We start from the raw sequence: 15,313 nt of genomic DNA, 5'->3' as shown, positions 1-15,313 counted from the left end.
ACTATTATTAGCTCTTAAAAATATAATATATTGGATCGTTTTATGTCATTTAAAAAAAAGTGTATGTATATATCTATTACATTTTGCCATTATGTAGTAATTCTTGAACATTGCGATTGTGATTGATATCTTTATCTAATATGGTGAAGAGTTGCAACAACATATATATAAGTAGATATGTAGATACATACGTAGACAATGGATTTTATGTAGTCTAACTATATAGAAAGACATTAATATTTAAGTCAGGCTATATAACGAAATCGATCATTATGAACAATCTCAGGTTATGGCAATAAAATCTCTGTGTATTTAAAGATCCAACCGTTTGTAATTGAACCGTAGCAAGCAGGGCGCGGGTTTATTTTTTTTGTTAGTCAATAAGCTTATAGTATATACCCAATTTTTAATGTAATGTTCAATGGCAAATTTTGTAATTAGTCTAGTTAAGAAAGAGTTTTTGAATATATGAGGTGAAAGAGCTTGTGGTGCTGACACGTAGGAAATGACACACATGTAATAAACACATGAATGAAATGTTAGTTATATACAATGCTCGTCAAATAATAAAAAAGGGATCAACAATACTGTTATTTGAGCCTCTTTTATGGAAATAATGCGATAAAAAGAAGGCTTTGTGAGATATATAGCTCATTCTATATCACAATTTGGTTAAGGAATATTTAACTTAGTCTTCTTCTTCTTTCCCACACTTCTCCTTGTTAAGCCCAACACCTAAAACTCACCACTAAAACATGTTTTCTTCATGTGGCTTCATCTTTGATGCTAAATTGATCAGCGTTTTATAACCTTTAGCTTGATCATGCCCATCATGTATGCTACTTTGATTCCAATAAATTTATTTATCCATAATGAAGAAAACTCATTAAACTTAAATCTTTTTTTCTTTGTAACACCATCAAACTCAAATCTATTAAACAAGTTTAAAGTCATTCAGTGATGATACCAAAGGCCCGTTTAATGTCATTTTTGAGCCCATTGTAGAGTAAACATAAATCATTCTCAAACAAACACATCATGCCACGTCACCCATTGTAAGTTTGTAACATCTCTACGAGACATATACATCATTTTCATACAAACAAACATCGTGTCAAATGTCAATAATAATATACAACAAATCAGATATTTAGGCAGATTGCAACTCTGAAGTTGACATTCACCACAAGGCCCAAACTACTCCACGTCATAAACAAAAACGCCACGTGGCTCAATAGTAACCGTCGATAGACATCAAACGGCGCACGATACGTCCCAATCTCGTTGGCGCACGTTAACAACTATCTAAGCTGCATTGTGATTGGCCGTTGTTGCGTTCCATAAAAGCTTAGGGTTCCGAATTCAAGGGAGGTTAGTCGCCACCGTCCCCTTACGTTAGCTTCTCTCAATCATCGGATAAATCCAGATCGTCGAATTTCTACAGATTCAGCAATTATGGGTGAAGAGGAGGACGCTGTGTCGTTGGATCAGAATAGCTCTGGTGGTGGCGAAGATTCGTCGCTCCGTCGTAATCGCCATTCGTCGCCATTACCGCCACATCTATCTTCTAAAGTGCTTACATTGCCTACCGTGTTAACCCTTGGCCGTGTAGCTGCCGTTCCGATTCTCGTCGCGAGTACGTTGATCCTTGGTTTCGGATAATTCGATTTTGGAATCATCAGATCTAAAACGAGGAGCGATATTGTGATCATAATCCGTTTTTTTAGACAAGATGTTTCTTTTTTTTCTTGTTCTGCTTGGATTCAGACATCGAACATGTGTGTTCTCTTGGCTGTTCTGTTCTGTCTGTTTTCGAAATTCGAGTTTTTGAATTGAGCTTATTGCTTTGAGTACTTTCACTTGTTTCCCCCTTCACGAAAGTCATAAACTTCCGTATGTGTTTTATTTATAATCTGAATTGTACCCACGTTTTTTCAGACAAGATGTTTTTTTTTTTTTTGTACTGCTTGTATTCAGACATCGAACAAGTCTTCTCTTGTTGTTCTGTTCTGTCTGTTTTTTTTTTGAAATTAGAGTTTTTGAATTGAGTTTATTGCTTTGAGTACTTCATTTGATACATCCTTCACGGAAAGTCTAAAGCTTTCGTATATATTTGATTTATAATCTGAATTTTATGCACTATGCAGCCTTTTACGTCGATTGCTGGTGGGGGAGAACTGCCACAACGAGTATTTTCATTGCAGCAGCCATTACAGACTGGCTTGACGGATACATTGCAAGAAAGGTAACTTCATTTTCTTTACCCATTTTCATATATATATTTCTGTTGATTCTTCTTACCATAGCGGTGCAATGTTGTGCATTTTCAGATGAGGTTAGGTTCTGCGTTTGGTGCTTTTTTGGATCCAGTGGCAGATAAGGTGAGAGAAGATCCTTTCCTTTCGCTTATCTTCATTTTATGCCAATGAAAAGATTTTTATCTTTTTTTTTTAATTTATCTTTTGGATGTGCAGCTAATGGTAGCAGCAACATTGATTTTGCTGTGTACTAAACCTATGGATGCTATTGTGTTAGGACCTGTTCCATGGTTAGTGACAGTACCTTCAATTGCCATTATTGGTAGAGAGGTAAGATATTCTTAAATATCATTTAACTCAGTTCTTGGTTCTAAACTATTCAGTAATGCTTTGCACTTTAGATTACTATGTCAGCGGTAAGAGAATGGGCTGCATCTCAAAACGGCAAGCTTTCTCAGGTAAAATGTGATCATATTCATATGGATTCATTCTCTGAGAGCTAGTTTTGTTTACTTAACTCATATTAATGGCTTTGATGGTGTTATTAGGCTGTTGCTGTAAATAGCTTGGGAAAGTGGAAAACTGCAACGCAGATGATAGCGTTAACCATACTGCTCGCAAGCCGGGATAGCAGTTTTGAGAGGCTATTACCGTCTGGTATTGGGTTGCTCTATGTATCTGCAGGGCTCTCTGTATGGTCTTTAGTTGTTTATATGAGACAGATTATGAGAGTATTGCTAAAGAAGAAGTAGCAACATTTTATTTTTCTGGCTTTTTGCATTCAGTATATACACATAGAATGGAAGACTTGCCCAGTGACATATTACCTCTCTTCTTCTTGAAGAAAGCTGACTAATCTCTCTCTCTATCTGGATACAAAACGAAAGTAGCTGGCAAGCACTATAAGACTCTTATGATGCTTTAGACTCTGGTTTGGTTTTGTATAATATCTCTTAAATCACATTGCTCCTCCTCGCTCACCATGCACTGAGTTTATTGAAGCAGCAAGCAAGAGCTTATGGGCCATGGAGGAAAGAAAAGCAAGCAGCCGCTGTTTCATTCTAGTTTGGAGACTTGCTTTGTCTCATGAACTCATGAGATGATAAAAAAACAGTTATTGCTTATGGCATGTAGGATCTTTTTCAATACTTTACCTATAAAATAAATCTTTGGTTACAGTGTCTCTATCTGCTTAGGGACGTGCTTCTTCTGCTTTGCCTCGTTTCTTGTATCTTGCGGTGTAAGCTTCAGTCTTTGTATGTGGAAGATTTGGTCTTACGATGAAAGAAAGATGCACAAATCGAAATCTCTCTCTATGAATGAGCCATATGCAACATTAACTTGTATGATTGACTAGTCAAGGCCTTTCACAATCTGTGTCGTTGTTAGTTAGGCCAAGGCTCTCTCTACTACTACTTGGTTGTGTTCAATGTTTAAACAGTAACCACTTTTTTGAAGATCTAGACTAATTTTAAAATTTATTGTTTCGCATTTGTTGTCTAGACAGACTTTTAAAACACTGATGATTGTGGTTTTGTTCTCACTTTTAGTGTAACTGAACATAGTTACCATAATGTTGTTTTGGTAAAAAAAAAAAAAATTTACAATTTGAGTTCAGAAAATAATTTAAACAAAGTATCTGACAAACCAAAAGATCATTAAAAAAACATTTTGTAAAGAAAGAAGCAAACAAAATCAAATTTCTGATTTGAAAAAGGGGGAAAATTATATTTTTGTCTATTATTGAGTAACAAAAAAAAAAGACTAGAAAATGGCACTGCCTGAGAGTTCACCACCTCCTCTGACCGAGACCAGAGTTCGAAGCCCCAAATTTGCAGAGTGAAGAAAAACAACAATCACAGTGATATCATCATGAAAGTGTCTCCTAATGCCAGGTTCTATCTTCTCCAAATCCGAATACCTCATCTCTCTCTTCTTTGCTGCTACTTGCAATGCAGCTTTCACTAACCTCTTTGCCACGCCCTAAAAGAGACACCACATAATGACAACAAAGATTCACTCAAAAAACATCAAAAGAGCAAAAATCTTGATTAATGTGAGAGAACAAAAAGATTCTTACATTGCGTGGACAAGAGTTAACGATATCAACAGCTTCTTGATTACTTAGATGCTCCCACAAACCATCTGAAGCAAATATAAGAAACTGATCTTCAGAATGTATCTTATGAACTGTTATCGTCGGCTCAGCTCTCATTATAGGCTTCTCAAAACGTTCCGCAACTCTGAACTTAGGCAACAACGGTTCTTGGTTAAACTCTGCTCTCTTTAAGTACGCGTCACCGATGGATCTCGAAACCTGTATGATCCCTTTCACACGCCACACTTTGTGTTTCACTACCACAATGTTCGGGTCACTAGGATGCAACAAACGCAGCTCATCTCTCACAGACTCAACACTAGCGTTATGCTCTGAGGATAGCTGAACAGCCTTCATCTCTTTAAACGGACTCCGAAGCCTCCCCAAGACAACACGAGAGTCACCCGCGTTTGCGACATACAGCAATCCATTACAAACAACACCCACCAAGCAACAAGCTCCCACGGAAGCAATCTGCGGTCTGGTCCTCCACTGCTCCTGAACCAAACCAAGAAACTCCTCTTCCGTCGCCACGAACGCTCTGGTGATCACATCGGGAGAGACCCCTCGCTGCTCAGAAGCGCACCGTCTCATGTTGTAAAACAGCCTCTCGTTCACAAACCGAGCCGCCTCAGGACCTCCGTGACCATCATAAACACCAACAAAAGTCGCTTCGGGACCAGACTCATCGAAACTAATAGGACCAGACTCTAACTGGCTATGGTCCTCAAGAAGGGAGTTCGCTTGAACCACCGCCATAGAGAACTCTCCGGTGAGGTGGTTACCGGAGTCTTTGTACCACAAGAGACCATCAAGACGGCCGTTACAATCATCATCCGGAACAGAACCTTCTCCAATACCGAAAGGTCTCCAACAAGGCGTCACAATTCTCCTGAATGTTGTAGATACCATAACTCACATGCCTCTCTAACCAAAAGAACCAGCTACCAAATCGTTCATTAAATCGGTGTTTATGACTATATTATCAGACGCAATCTTCTTGTCGATTCCAACTCCACAGACCCAGGATACAGATGTCAACAACATTAATCTGCAATTACACAAAAAAAACATTATTAATGTAAGGATTCAGACAAAAGGGAGAATGGTAATAATAAAGTTTTGGACTTTATAACATATGAATCTGAAGAATTTAACGATAACCCATGAATCTGATCAAGGAGTACAATAGGTAAAGATTTAAAAGACGGAAGCTTTCGATTTTACCTGATGAAAAAATCGAGGGATGGATGAGAAAGGAGGTTCCTTCTTTTATTTGAATCTTTCACAAACTTGGTTTAGAATGAGAATCCATCATTCGATTTCAGATCAATGAAGGTGAAGAGAGGAGGAGAAAATGATTACTATAGAGAGAGAGAGAGAGATGATGAAGAAGAAGAAGACGCGTTTGAAGAGAGAGAGAAACGGAGACGTTGGATTTGGGTTTTTAGAGAGAGAAAGTTGCGATACTTGCGGCCGTCGGAGTTTATGGTTTTCTCTCTTTGTAATTATTTTTGTTTTTTTTAACGGTTTGACCTTTTATTCTTGTAATAGTAACAACATTTAATACCACTACTTTACTTTTGTGTTTTGATAATATAAACTCTGGAATCTGGTCACTACTCTTATCCAATTTGTTACTCCCAATTTGACATAAAAAGGTTTTCAATGTATGTATTGTTGAGAAAGGAAATGTGTTGCTATTGGATAGATTTGACAAACTTTCCTCTTAACTAACTTCACCCCTGAAATTTACAAGCCCCATTTTTAAAGTACAAATTAGAAACTAGAAAGGGCAACTTTAAAACAAGCAAATCTCAAACGAAAAAAAGAAAGAAGATAAAATCATCTATAAATGAATGATTATCTGCGCGTCACTCAAGAACTGAATAGAGCTATACAAAACACAGTTGTCATTGCCAAAGTTTTCCTTAATGTAATTTCCATCATACTAAACTAATCACTTATTAATTACCATGATAAAAAAAATCAAATAATAGGACTTGCTTAAGTAGGGTTTATTGGTTGTTGTATTTTAATAGATTTGAAAATCCGAACTAAATCTAGTGTTATTGGTTTATATATTTTAATTGATTTAGAAATTCATATAGTATTTATAAATCCAAGTAAAATATGCAAATCCGGAGGTTTTCCCTCGGATTTGAGTCTTTGTATTTTTAATTAAAAAATTCAAACAAATCCATTCAAATTCATTATAAAATACAACAAATATATCATGAAAATATTAAATTCTCCTACTTTAAAAAAAAAAAAAAAAAAAAAAATATTCACAATCCACGCTCGCAAATGTCAAAACCAACACTCTTTCGGTTCGCCCTTGATTAAACCGTACGGTTTACTGTCAACAGAGAGCAACAAACCACAACGGCGCCGTTTTACGTTTCTCCGAGTATTATTTATTCTCTCGCCCACACATTCAACACCCATAGGATTCAGTTTGACCGCAAAAGGCAACTCCTTTTTCCCATTAACCTCGCCATGGAAATCGATCCCGTAACTAACGGAAACACCGACACCGTGATGACGGAGCCCTCTCCCGCGATCGCTCCGTCACGGCCCGTCTCGTCTTCGAGATCGAGTCAATTGACGGAATCGATCAAGCTTGAGCACCAGCTCCTCCGCGTACCGTTCGAGCATTACAAGAAGACGATCCGCGCCAATCACCGCTCTTTGGAGAAAGAGGTCTCCTCCGTTGTCTCCAGCGTGGGAGATTTGGCTGATAACGATTGGTCCAAAGACGTCGCCGTTTCGCGTCTCACCAGCCTTGTTTCTAGGTTGCAAGGCCTCAAACGAAAGGTTGGATCTTTTCTTCATCTCTCTTTGTTTTGGTGTGTTATGCCTAAACGTTATTAAATGATTCCACATATTGTCTGATCTTGATGGATCTTGGGTGTTGCTTTTGTCCATCTTAACATACCAAGAAGGTTAACATTGTCTATGGCAATTTAGTTAGGATAGAGAAGATTACCACTATACTTTTGGATCTTGATGAGTGTTGAATTTGAGTGGCGATGTAGTGTACTAAATCATCCAATTAAGATCTCGTTGGTCTTCGTTGATTTTGATGTACCAAGAAGCTTCCATTTCATTTGGCAATGTTAGTTACTATACAGAAGATTACCGCTACAATTTTGGATCTTGATGATTGTTGAGTTTGAGTGGATATGATCCCACATATACCATAGATCTCGTTTGATCTTGGATAATGCTTTTGTTGATTTTGATATACCAAGAAGATAACAATCCAAGAAGAGAACAATGTATTTGGCAATGTTAGTTACTATACAGAAGATTACTGCTACACTTTTGGATCTGGATGATTGTTGAGTTTGAGTGGATATGTTTTTAGAATTGAGGGCATGTAATGTAGTGTACTGGAATCGAGCTGTTTCACTATACTTAAGTCACTGAGCTTATTCAATTTTATTTCAGAGGATTTGAGGACCCTCTATGTTTTAACTTTGGGGTTTAAGAACTCAAGCACATTTGCATCTTCTTCCGAAGTTTTGTTCTTTGGGGTGGTTTTTTTTATCATGTAGCTAACATGCTTGTCGGTATTGACATGCAGTTGGAAGAAGGGAGCAATGTTGAGAATTTGCAGGCTCAGAGATGCCGTGCTCGCATCGATCATTTGGATTCAGCAGATGTGGAGAATATTACCGAGTGGAACAATACAAAACTGAAACGGATTCTTGTGGACTACATGCTGCGGATGTCGTATTTCGAGACTGCTTCTAAGCTTTCAGAAAGCAGCAACATTTCGGTTTCTCTCTTTCTCTTATGGCATTGATTATATAATCTAATTAACTGTAGTTCCTTGGAGCTATATATCTCTATGACATGGCAATATGAAACGTCTCATGTTTTTAGGACCTTGTCGACATTGACATATTTCGAGAAGCTAAGAAGGTGATTGACGCCCTAAAACGTAGGGAGGTAGCTTCTGCATTGGCATGGTGTGCTGATAATAAAACACGCTTGAAGAAGTCAAAGGTATGTGTTGCTCATTCTACGTGATTTTCATGGTTATGACTTACAAAGCCACATGTTTGCTAGTATGGCAATTTGAATTCTGGTTATAAGGCATATACTCGCTTAGTGTAACTTTAAGAAGAGTTCTCTCTACTCTTCTACTCGTATCATGAAAAAAGAGAAGCTGTCATCACTGCTTATTATATTTGGGTTCTTTTCATGACAGAGCAAACTTGAGTTCCAACTAAGGCTGCAAGAATTCATCGAGTTGGTACGAGCTGACAGCTACAAACAAGCAATCCTTTATGCTCGAAAGCATCTGACACCATGGGGAGCAACCCATATGAACGAATTGCAGCACGTTCTGGCCACTTTGGCTTTCAAAAGTACTACAGAATGCCCAAAATATAAGGTGATGTTTTCCTTCCTTTGATGATATATTAACTGTGTTTCAAAAGCTATTCTATGTGATCCTTCAGTATATTTTTGGTCTTTGTTAATGGCTGAATAAGTGGTGTTACTTCAACCTCTTGTGTTGAATGCATTACCTAGGCTAATCGACTGAGATATTGCTATTTTCAGGCTTTGTTTGAACCACAGCAGTGGGATGTTTTAGTGCATCAGTTTAAACAAGAATTTTGCAAGTTATATGGCATGACAATGGAGCCCTTATTGAACATCTACTTACAAGCAGGCTTGACTGCACTGAAAACTCCGTATCCATCTAACTCTATGGTTTTACTGTCTATTTTATGCATTTGAAATGAAAGGGGAAGAAAGTGAAATTTTTATAATGACACCATAATGGGATTCTTATTCTGGTTTGAGGTTGTGCCTTGACATGACCCAGATATAGTTTTGAAGAAGGTTGTACCAAGGAGGACCCGCTCTCACAAGAGAGCTTCCGGAAGCTAGCTTTGCCTTTACCGTACTCCAAGCAGGAGCATTCAAAGCTTGTTTGCTATATTTCTAAGGAGCTGATGGACACAGAGAACCCACCACAGGTGTTGCCCAATGGCTACGTCTACAGCACCAAGGTTTGATTCTATTCTGATTACTATTGATTCTCTTCCTTTCTCTCGTTTTGGAGTCTGTTATCACTGATCTAGATCAATGACTTTAGTCTATCATTATAGTTCAAAGTTTCTTACTTTTCCTTGGCATTGGTGGGTCATTTATTTGCAGGCTCTCAAGGAAATGGCGGACAAGAACAAAGGTGAAATAAAATGTCCAAGGACAGGGTTCGTATGCAACCACACCGACTTAGTGAAGGCGTATATTTCATGAACCCAGTTTGCTCATAGTCCTCACTTTGGCTGCATTACGAATTGATGACAACCAAGGTGAGGTTAGTGCATTCAGGACCCAACTTCCTTTCTTCATTGATAGTCTCTGTGAATATGCATTTTACAAATAGACTTTGCATCTTTTCGTAGACAGTTTCTTTCTTTTGTATATCAAGTCAATTCCTTATTTCAATCTTATAACAGTTTTCTAGCCCAGCATTCTTCTGCTATTCTACTTTCATCTTGTCATCCAGTACACCACAGTAGTAGATTCTGTATTAATCAACCAATCTAATCACAGTTCTCTGTTCTGCTTCAACCATGTGGTTACCATCCAGATCCAACATATTCATCCTTTCCTTTTCACACTAGTATCTCAAGTCCTTGGAATTGCAAAATCAGTTCGATAGTCACTTGAGGCTAATTTAAGGTGGAGAAAAACAAGTTCGTGCCATAATGATTAAGCCATTCAGCTGCAGATCCTACAACAAGAAAGCTAACCAAGAGATCTCTTGCCATCTGCCATTTTACTGTAAATATTGGTTATACAAAAACGGCAATTGGATGCTTCCAGTTCCTGCAAAAGCACCCAATTAACCTTTATCAAACCCTACCATTCAGTTCATTGTGGTAATTAGCAGATTCAACTTTATATAGTACCTTGACGCAAAACACTATGATCCTCAATTTATCTTTTGATATGAGACAAGATGATCTTATGTGCCTCCAACTCTCCCAGTCTTTAAAAGGGAAGCCGAGGTAGTGTGATTCCCAAAATCATCTGCTTCCACAATCTCAATGGGTCTATTTGACTGTTGAATAAGTTTTCAAGGAATAAGTGATGTTGGTTTCATCATCTCTCATCTCCATTTAGATGATTCATTTACATAATTCATTCAAATGATCCATCCAAATATTATTGGAACTGTATGGGACTATGGAAAGTCTTGATGCTCACTCCTCTGATTATTTTTGTTTTACTACATCAATTTTTATTAATTATCTAAAATATAATTATTTTAAAATATAATTATTTTAAAATATAATTTTGGTGGGAAATATAATTTTGCAGTTCTAGCAGAAAAATACATAGAAATTTGATTTTTCGATTTTAACGAAAAAAATTATTTTTGTGGGTTTTGTGGAAAAAATGTTTTTTTGTGGTCTTGTCATTTTCTGTGAGTGACAAAATGATATTATGTTTATGTTTGTAATTTGTAAATTATATCAGGAGTATAATAGACTTTACACCATTTTGAGAAAACTATCTCCATCCAGATGGTACAATTTGGTAGCTGATTTTATAAAGATTTTAAAAATTAAAATCTAAATTTATAAAATTCATCCAAATGACTTATAATTTAAAAGCTAAACGAACAAAACTCTCATCTCCATCTAGAAGACTCATCTCATCTACATGGTGAAACAAACCGCCCGTAAATCAATCTATAGGTGATTTCTGTAATTCAAAATCTTAAAAACGATATTTATTATGATTTCGAAAGTAAACAACATGTTAAAAAGAATACAATTCAAAGACACGATCAATCAACAAATCACACTAACAAAAACTAAAAAAAATACAAGATATGTTTTGGGTTCAAAGTACTGTATCACCCACCAGCCATCTCATCCTCACCTCCTCTTGTTCTTGCTCCCAAACAACAAACACAAGTAAAACAAAACCCTAAAAAAGAACCCAAACCCTACCGTGACAAGCAAGCAACTCCATTTGCTAAGCTCCGTAACTCTTTGCTGCTTCAGAATATCAGCACCCGTAGTAAGACACGTCGAACCCGTTATCCTCATCCCAATAGATCTGCTCACAGAATCCAAAAGCCTCAGTTTCATCCCATAACTCAACTGTCCCAGAGGCGTGTTATCGAACATCTGAACACCTCTCACAAAACACTCCATAGGATCCGAGAACTCGTTCTGAAGAACCGCCTCGTACGGGTACTTAACCAGAGAAAGGTAATGAAACCATAACCAATACTGAGGGATACGGTCTCTATTGATGAAGAAGCCACTAAAGAGCAAGAAGTAAGCCAAAATAGCTACAACGATCGTGTAACCCAACATAACATGCGGAACGACGCCGGATAAGAAAGTCACGAAGGAGCTTCCGGACCAGAAAGAGGCGAAGATGATTAGGCAATAGAACAGAAAGCCCATTGGGCCTCCTTCGAGACCAACAGCCCAAAACGTCGTCGCAGCGAAGGCTAGCGAGAGGAAGATGAGCGAAGGTAAAGAAACGACGGCGTGAGAGAGGACGTAGGACGATCTCCGGTAAGCGTTGTAAGCGGTTTCTCTCATGAAGATGTAACGCTCCTGGAGGAAGACGGGGAGAGCATCGGCGCAAGTGTAGAACATCGTCGACATCGCGAACGCGAAGAAACCTAGCCGCTCTTGAACGCCTTTCGGAGAGTTGTCTAACCGCCAGAACACGGTGGCGAGGATAAATCCGGTGACGAGGACGGTGGCTAATCGGGTCCCGAAAAGCTCCGGTTGACGCCGGGAGTTGAGGATCGAGCGTTCGGTGAGAGTTTTGATCTCGATCCAGAACGGATTCGCGAATCCGCCGTGGCTTGCGACGGAGGATCCACCGCCTCCGCCGCCGCCGGAGACTAGCTTCCCTCTGCTTATACTGGCGGAGATCGCTTCTTTGAGAGTGAGATTTGGATTCGGAGACGCCGGCGGAGATAGATTCTTCATCTCTTGCCATCTCTTGTTGAACTCGACTAATCCTCGCGTTCCTCCGGCTGATCCTTCGAGCTCTCTGATGAGATCCAACGCGAACTCGGTTTGATTCTCGTTCTTCGGTACGGGACTCCCGAACCGGGCGAAAAATCCCGGTAAACTCGCGGGAGAACCGCTGAAAACGGTTTTGCCACGTGACAAGAAGATAAGACGGTTAAGCAAACCGAGAACTCGGTGACTCGGCTGATGTATAGACATTATTACGATACTGCCACTCTCCGCTATCTTCTTCAACACGTTAACCACCATGAAGGCGCTCGTGGAGTCCAACCCTGAAGTCGGCTCGTCGAGGAAGAGAACAATCGGGTCGTGGATGATATCGATCCCGATCGAAACTCGCCGCCTCTCTCCGCCGGAGATTCCACGGTGACCTTCGTCTCCGATGATGGTGTTCGCCGCGTTCTTGATCCCTAACTGCTCGATTAGGGTTTGGACACGGAGCTTCTTCTTGGACTTAGGTAAGCTTCTCGGTAAGCGAAACTCGGCGGCGAACATTAGGGTTTCTTCTACGGTGAGCATCGGGAAGAGAAGGTCGTCTTGCATTACGTACGCTGAGATAACTTTTAGGGTTCGGGACTGAAGAGGCTCTCCGTTAAGCGTTACCTTGCCCTTCAAGCTACCTTTAGCGATACGGTTCGCTAATGCGTCGATCAAAGTGGATTTACCCGACCCGCTAGCTCCAAGAACGGCGAGAATCTCTCCGTCGCGTGTCTCGCCGGAGATGTTGTCGAGAAGGGTCTTGGTCTTGGAGGAAGAAAGGCTCCTCCGTGGGATCAAGTCGAATTTCCCGCGAACGGAGACGTTGTAGGTGAGGTTGTTGAACGATAGAACGAAGGGGACAGGACGCATGAGATCATCGTAATCTTGATCTCCTTGTGAGCTGTGAAGAGGAGTCTCGTCGCCGACGTCTACCTTTCTAACGTCGCTTACGTTCTTGAGAAGTTGACCTAAAGTCAACGAGGAACCAATCTCCATGGAATGATACGGCGTCGTGTTATCAGCGGAGTGATCTTCTGCTACAGCGCGAGACATGAAGGAGTAGAAGTGAGAAGAGATTACAAAGCTAGCAGCTCGTTGAACACAATCTTTGCATGAGTGTTGCTATTGGTTCTATACTTTTCTGTTTTTTTTTGCTTATATCTGCATCGCTATCTCTCTTTTATAGTCATTTAGAAAAGGCGTACGAAGTAACGTGTGTAAGTCTGTAAACACGAAGGCTCTATTTGACTATAGTATTATTTGGCGTTTGGATGGAAATGCGTTTTGGATGTATTCGTAATTCAGTTTAGTTATTAAGGTGGGAGAGGTAATGAGATGAGGATGACCTATAAATCTAGAATTCGCAATTCCAAATATCTTAGTATTAAGATATGGTGGACACTTGACAATTAGGTGTATGTTATCGAATGGAAAATTATAGGTGAAGGGTGTTGATCTAACCAAGGCACAGGATTGAGAATGAGATGGGAACTTTCTCTGTGTTTCACATTAATTTTATGGTCAAATACTGCTTACTAGTAGTTTTTAAAATGCACTTTGACCCCAAAATATATTAAAAAAAACAACTAACTCTGCAAGCTACAAACGTCAAAAAAACGATTCTGGTTATTTTTTTGTTGTTCAAGTGAGAAAGTTGTATATATTGCATAGTCATTTAATTATTTTTTGTTTATTAGAAATAAAATTATCTTTATCGGCTCAGCGTTGCTAGCTAGCTAGGGTAACACTCTTTGCCAAATTGATTGGAGTTTGGCATTAATTTTGCGCTAATTCTGAAAATTTCACTGTTTAATGGCATGTGTTTCCTCAAAAAGTTTGGAAAAGAATACACAAAATGTCAAATTTCTTTCTGTTTCATTGATTAGTTTGGTAACGATGGAACCTTCTTTACCAACCTCAATATGTTTTCTTTTCCTCGTTAGAAATAGTAATAGCATCGTACAGGGTTTTATTTTTTTGAGGTTAAAGCATCACCTGATTTTTTTTTTTTTAATTTTTATTCAAAAACCCAAAAGCATCACCTGATTTATCGTATCGCATGCAATATAGTTGGACTCACCTTGCTATTTCAAATCATATTTTCTGATATTACTTGTCATTGAATGGAAGACAAAATCACGTCAAATAAAGTAATGTAACGCAAACAGGATTTCCCTAATACAACGAAATGAAAAAAACACCATAATATAATTCGCATGACATGAAACTGAATTGTTACTTTGTGAGCCTAAGTATACGTGTTTTTACTATGAAATTATATATAAGATGAAAGTTTTCCCACCAAAAAATATGCATTTAAGAAAATCAAATTAATCAAGTAATGTCTTCGGTGAGGCAAGCAAACTCAAAAGTCAGGATATAAATTATATAATTAATCAAATTAATCAAATTAAACATTTCACAATATAAATTCTATATCATACATTTAAACTTCTTCATTTTTTTCTTTAAATTTACGTTTATTTTTCTTATGTATACATGCTAAATATTTCAAAATACAAATATTTTACTGTGTGTCAACTCTACCCGCTTTTTATATACAAAACCGTTTGAAAGAAGAAAATTTCAATGTAAGTTCGCCCTAATACTTTTCTCTCTGGCCCGATAATCGAGGCGCCGTCTCAACCGTTTCACTCCGACACCGGTAGAGCCATGGCTCGTCGGCGTCGGATGCTTCAACCTCCGCGTCGTCCTCTTTCTTTTCGTATCTGCTCAAGCTCAAGATCCCGTGCTCTGTTCACCGTTCGTATGACCCTTTCTTGGTCGAAGTTGTCTTCCATTTAGTATTTTTCCGGGGGCTCCCGGCTACAGTTTTCACTCCCTTCCTCTACTCATAGCCATCAACGCCATAGCTCTGCTGGTCCGGCTCCGTCAAGAATCAGATCTGTGAGGCTCACTCTTCCTCTCCTCCCTACGGT

At 38.8% G+C, this 15,313-nt stretch overlaps 4 protein-coding genes across 4 annotated transcripts; 2 read left to right on the top strand and 2 right to left on the bottom strand.

The window, feature by feature from the left end:
- Window positions 1-1,327: 1,327 nt before the first annotated feature.
- On the top strand, window positions 1,328-3,065 carry LOC106339495 (CDP-diacylglycerol--glycerol-3-phosphate 3-phosphatidyltransferase 2). Its single transcript, XM_013778323.1, has 6 exons — window positions 1,328-1,636; window positions 2,148-2,245; window positions 2,331-2,381; window positions 2,475-2,588; window positions 2,660-2,716; window positions 2,807-3,065. Exons 1-6 carry the CDS (start codon window positions 1,456-1,458, stop codon window positions 3,008-3,010), a joined length of 705 nt encoding a protein of 234 aa, XP_013633777.1. The 5' UTR covers window positions 1,328-1,455; the 3' UTR covers window positions 3,011-3,065.
- Window positions 3,066-3,871: 806 nt separating this feature from the next.
- Window positions 3,872-5,841, bottom strand: LOC106336908 (probable protein phosphatase 2C 48). Its single transcript, XM_013775884.1, has 3 exons — window positions 5,584-5,841; window positions 4,339-5,407; window positions 3,872-4,241 (listed from the first exon to the last, which is right to left on the bottom strand). The coding sequence occupies exons 2-3, from the start codon at window positions 5,266-5,268 to the stop codon at window positions 4,023-4,025; spliced, it is 1,149 nt and encodes a 382-aa protein (XP_013631338.1). The 5' UTR covers window positions 5,269-5,407; window positions 5,584-5,841; the 3' UTR covers window positions 3,872-4,022.
- Window positions 5,842-6,808: 967 nt separating this feature from the next.
- Window positions 6,809-9,854, top strand: LOC106336876 (macrophage erythroblast attacher-like). Its single transcript, XM_013775842.1, has 7 exons — window positions 6,809-7,173; window positions 7,946-8,140; window positions 8,248-8,370; window positions 8,576-8,761; window positions 8,932-9,065; window positions 9,200-9,386; window positions 9,535-9,854. Exons 1-7 carry the CDS (start codon window positions 6,856-6,858, stop codon window positions 9,634-9,636), a joined length of 1,245 nt encoding a protein of 414 aa, XP_013631296.1. The 5' UTR covers window positions 6,809-6,855; the 3' UTR covers window positions 9,637-9,854.
- Window positions 9,855-11,180: 1,326 nt separating this feature from the next.
- LOC106341504 (ABC transporter G family member 16) lies at window positions 11,181-13,591 on the bottom strand. The gene has a single exon (XM_013780264.1). The coding sequence runs from the start codon at window positions 13,425-13,427 to the stop codon at window positions 11,271-11,273; it is 2,157 nt and encodes a 718-aa protein (XP_013635718.1). The 5' UTR covers window positions 13,428-13,591; the 3' UTR covers window positions 11,181-11,270.
- Window positions 13,592-15,313: the final 1,722 nt, after the last annotated feature.

The sequence above is a fragment of the Brassica oleracea genome, chromosome C4, assembly GCF_000695525.1.
Source record: "Brassica oleracea var. oleracea cultivar TO1000 chromosome C4, BOL, whole genome shotgun sequence".
Taxonomy (NCBI): domain Eukaryota; kingdom Viridiplantae; phylum Streptophyta; class Magnoliopsida; order Brassicales; family Brassicaceae; genus Brassica; species Brassica oleracea.
This window is presented reverse-complemented; position numbering and strand designations above follow the sequence as displayed.

Coding starts and splice junctions, on each gene's coding strand:
- LOC106339495 (XM_013778323.1), top strand. CDS start 1,456: ATGGGTGAAGAGGAGGACGCTGTGTCGTTGGATCAGAATAGCTCTGGT. Junction 1,637..2,147: donor CGTTCCGATTCTCGTCGCGA/GTACGTTGATCC, acceptor TGCACTATGCAG/CCTTTTACGTCGATTGCTGG. Junction 2,246..2,330: donor ACGGATACATTGCAAGAAAG/GTAACTTCATTT, acceptor GTGCATTTTCAG/ATGAGGTTAGGTTCTGCGTT.
- LOC106336908 (XM_013775884.1), bottom strand. CDS start 5,268: ATGGTATCTACAACATTCAGGAGAATTGTGACGCCTTGTTGGAGACCT. Junction 4,242..4,338: donor TTAACTCTTGTCCACGCAAT/GTAAGAATCTTT, acceptor TGTCTCTTTTAG/GGCGTGGCAAAGAGGTTAGT.
- LOC106341504 (XM_013780264.1), bottom strand. CDS start 13,427: ATGTCTCGCGCTGTAGCAGAAGATCACTCCGCTGATAACACGACGCCG.
- LOC106336876 (XM_013775842.1), top strand. CDS start 6,856: ATGGAAATCGATCCCGTAACTAACGGAAACACCGACACCGTGATGACG. Junction 8,371..8,575: donor CACGCTTGAAGAAGTCAAAG/GTATGTGTTGCT, acceptor TTTTCATGACAG/AGCAAACTTGAGTTCCAACT. Junction 8,762..8,931: donor CAGAATGCCCAAAATATAAG/GTGATGTTTTCC, acceptor TGCTATTTTCAG/GCTTTGTTTGAACCACAGCA.